The 3,331-nt window shown below is 48.2% G+C and overlaps 1 protein-coding gene across 1 annotated transcript; it reads left to right on the top strand.

Annotated features, from left to right (window-relative positions):
* Positions 1-1,111: 1,111 nt before the first annotated feature.
* LOC125524092 (chaperone protein ClpB1-like) lies at positions 1,112-3,123 on the top strand. Its single transcript, XM_048689173.1, has 6 exons — positions 1,112-1,541; positions 1,637-1,785; positions 1,880-2,217; positions 2,300-2,567; positions 2,648-2,845; positions 2,947-3,123. Exons 1-6 carry the CDS (start codon positions 1,127-1,129, stop codon positions 3,100-3,102), a joined length of 1,524 nt encoding a protein of 507 aa, XP_048545130.1. The 5' UTR covers positions 1,112-1,126; the 3' UTR covers positions 3,103-3,123.
* Positions 3,124-3,331: the final 208 nt, after the last annotated feature.

Raw genomic sequence — 3,331 nt, forward strand, 5'->3', positions numbered from 1 at the left:
AAATTTAACTTATCCTATGTCAAGTGTCTTGCTTTTGAAAACTGATTTTTATCTTTAAGCTTTAGATCTTTCTACAACTGCCGATGAGGAAACAATGGGCTCAAATGAATAAATCTTCGTAAATTTGGTACCCACTTTTGAAATGAGGTATTTTTATCGAATTGTTTACATCCTTTTGTCGATTTTTCTCTTGTGGTAATAATGAAGCTGGTCTTTTCTTCGAATTGTGAATATGTGGTGTAGATCTGACACGCATTGATACTTGTGGTATACTAGTTTTAGACGTTTTGTTTAGCCGCTTAATTTTAGCCCCAGGCTTCAAGAAATGCTGGCTCCGCCTCTGACCACGTGGTCTCTTTGGAAGCAGCGGAATGCAAGGGTATTTGGCAGAATCGCGCAACAGCTAACCCCTACACAGGTGAAGGCGCAGATCGTCGCGGAAGTCGAAGAGTGGAGAAAGGCCGAAGCTGGAGGTTTAGATAGTTTAGCGAGAGAATAGCTTTAAGTGTCCCTGTTGGTGTTGGCGTGGGTGATCGACCGAGCCTTTGTTCGCAAAGACCTCGGTCTTCTTGTAAATGTCTTTGCTCTCGTGGTTGGGGTACTCTTGAAAAAAAAATGATGAGGTATGCCCGGGTAGGACCAGTCACGGGGATTCAGCGTGGCGTGCTGCTCAAGAAATCCATCAAACCCAGCTTTTTATTGGTTGCCGTCGTCGTAGCTAAGCCTCCTCCTCTTCAAACCAGGTCGCTCCTCGTCTTCGATCACTTCCAAAGAGATGGGGGAGGGGGAGAAGGCCATGATTAGAGTACTGTCCGTCACTGCCGTCGGATTGGCCTGTACAGCGTTGAGGCTGTACGAGGAAGAGCTCAGGTCCCTCTTCACCCCCAGGCCGGCCTTCCTCAAGACCTTGGACCCCGCCGGGGCAGATCCGGTCATCGGCCGCGACGACGAGATCGACCGGGTCATCTGCATCCTCTGTGGCCGGACCAAGAACTGCGCCGCGCTTGTCGGCGCGGCCGGCGTCGGCAAGACGGCCATCGTCGAGGGCCTCGCCCAGCGCATCGCAGCTGGGGCGGTCCCCGCCGCGCTCGCCGGGGCCAGCATCGCGGAGCTTGACGTCGGGGCGATGGTCGCTGGTACCCAGTGGCGCGGCATGTTCGAGCAGCGCTTGAAGGATGCCATCAAGCAGGTGGAGGATGCCCGCGGCAAGCTCATCCTCTTCATAGACGAGATGCACATGATTGTTGGTGCTGGCGACCGAGACGGCACCGGGGACGCTGCCAACATCCTCAAGCCGGCGTTAGCCCGTGGCCGCATCCGTTGCATAGGCGCAACCACATCCGAAGAGTACCGCAGATACATTCAGAAGGATGCGGCGCTCGATCGGCGGTTCCAAAGGGTTGATGTCGAGGAGCCGAGCGTGCCGGCGACCGTTGCCATCCTGCAGGGGTTGAAGCACCGGTACCAAGACCATCATGGACTGACGATTCGCGACGACGCTCTAGCTGCTGCCGCACAGCTCGCCGCCCGTTATATTACAGGTAGTATATTCGTCATGTGGTTAAGAATTTAATTTAATGTACTTTCATATTGGGTCTGTGCATCTTGAAGAAATTGTGGATTTTACTCTTGTCAGGTCGCCAGTTTCCTGATAAAGCAATTGATTTGATGGACGAGGCATGCACTACCGTGAAGTTGCATAAGCAAAAAGAAGTTGAAAATAAGGAAACTAACACTACAAATGCACTGGAGGAGTTAACCGTTGGTCCATGCCATATTGCCCAGGTAAATTAACATCCCTTGCTAATCGTATCAGTGTGAGTAGTTTTCATTTGTTTCCGTGTGATGTTCATATGCCATGTTCTATTGTTATATGAAGGTTGTGAGCCGGTGGACTAAAATTCCGATCACCACACTTGGTAGAGAGGAAGAGAAGTTGAGCCACCTAGCAGACAGATTGCATGAGAGGATTGTTGGACAGTTTGAAGCCGTTAACTTGGTTGCCCAACAAGTGCTACGTTCTAGGGTCGGCTTTGATCAATCTGGCCAACCAATTGGCTCTTTCCTCTTTTTGGGCCCGGCTGGTGTTGGAAAGACAGAGCTTGCGAAAGCACTTGCGGAGAAGTTGTTTGACAATGAGAAGGCATTAGTCCGCTTTGACATGTCTGAATATGCCGACAGTGGTTCTGTGTCACGTCTCATTGGAGGACCTCGAAGGTTTAGCTTCTACACACTTTGGACTTGTATTTCTTTCTGAAATTCCTATTCATGTCTCACTTTTTCATTTGACTTTCTGAAGCTATGAAGAAGACGGACAACTCACTGAGAAAGTCAGGAGCCAACCGTATAGCGTTGTTCTTTTTGACGACGCGGATAAGGCACATCCCTCGATATTCAAGGTTCTCATTCAACTCCTTGATGATGGCATGCTGGTTGATGGGAAAGGACGCAACGTAAATTTCAAGAACACTATCATCATCATGAGCTCAACTCTAGGAGCAGAGAACCTGTTAGCTAAAATTGCTGGAGAAAACATGGAAACTACACGAGATCTTCTCATGAAACAGGTATGTGTATCCCAAACTGTCCCTTGTAAAGTCCCGGTGTGCACCCTGCTGATTGACAAATTTACTTGTTGATGATGCAGGTCGAGAAACGCTTTAAGCCTGAATTTCTCAACAAACTGAGTGAAATTGTGATGTTTGAGCCGCTTTCACACGATGAACTGAGGAAGATCACGAGAATCCAGATGAAGAGGGTCATTGATACAACAGCTTATAAGGGCATCTCTCTGCTTGTAACAGATGCCGCATTGGATGTCATTTGGTCAGAAGCACATGACACGGTAAGCACAGCATGTTATTTTTACCAAACCAAATGATACTTATTTGGGTAGTTATTTGTACATATCCTGCTTACGATGCATACATGTACTATGTATTGCAGGTGTATGGCGCAAGGCCTATTAAAAGGTGGATGAAGAAAAATGTGACAAGAGTTCTTGTGGACATGCTGGTCAATGGAGAAGCATGTCAAGGGTCGACCATCTCCATCGATGCCGCTGACGATAATAAGGGGCTGAAATACCAGGTACAGAAGTAGCATGCCGGAGGTGGCAGATCTACGTGGCCAGATATGAGTTTTGTGTGCTATATATCTGTAACAAACCGGTCAGTACAAGTTCCACGTTTACGGGTAATTAATCTTGCTTGGTGGGACTTGTACTTCATGATGTGCCCACCGAGGAAAGGGAAAACCTTTCTCTATGACTGACTGCTACTGAGTTTAGATCTTCTATATGAAAACTAAGCCTCGGCTTGAGCTGACTCTG

The sequence above is a fragment of the Triticum urartu genome, chromosome 7, assembly GCF_003073215.2.
Source record: "Triticum urartu cultivar G1812 chromosome 7, Tu2.1, whole genome shotgun sequence".
Classification (NCBI taxonomy): domain Eukaryota; kingdom Viridiplantae; phylum Streptophyta; class Magnoliopsida; order Poales; family Poaceae; genus Triticum; species Triticum urartu.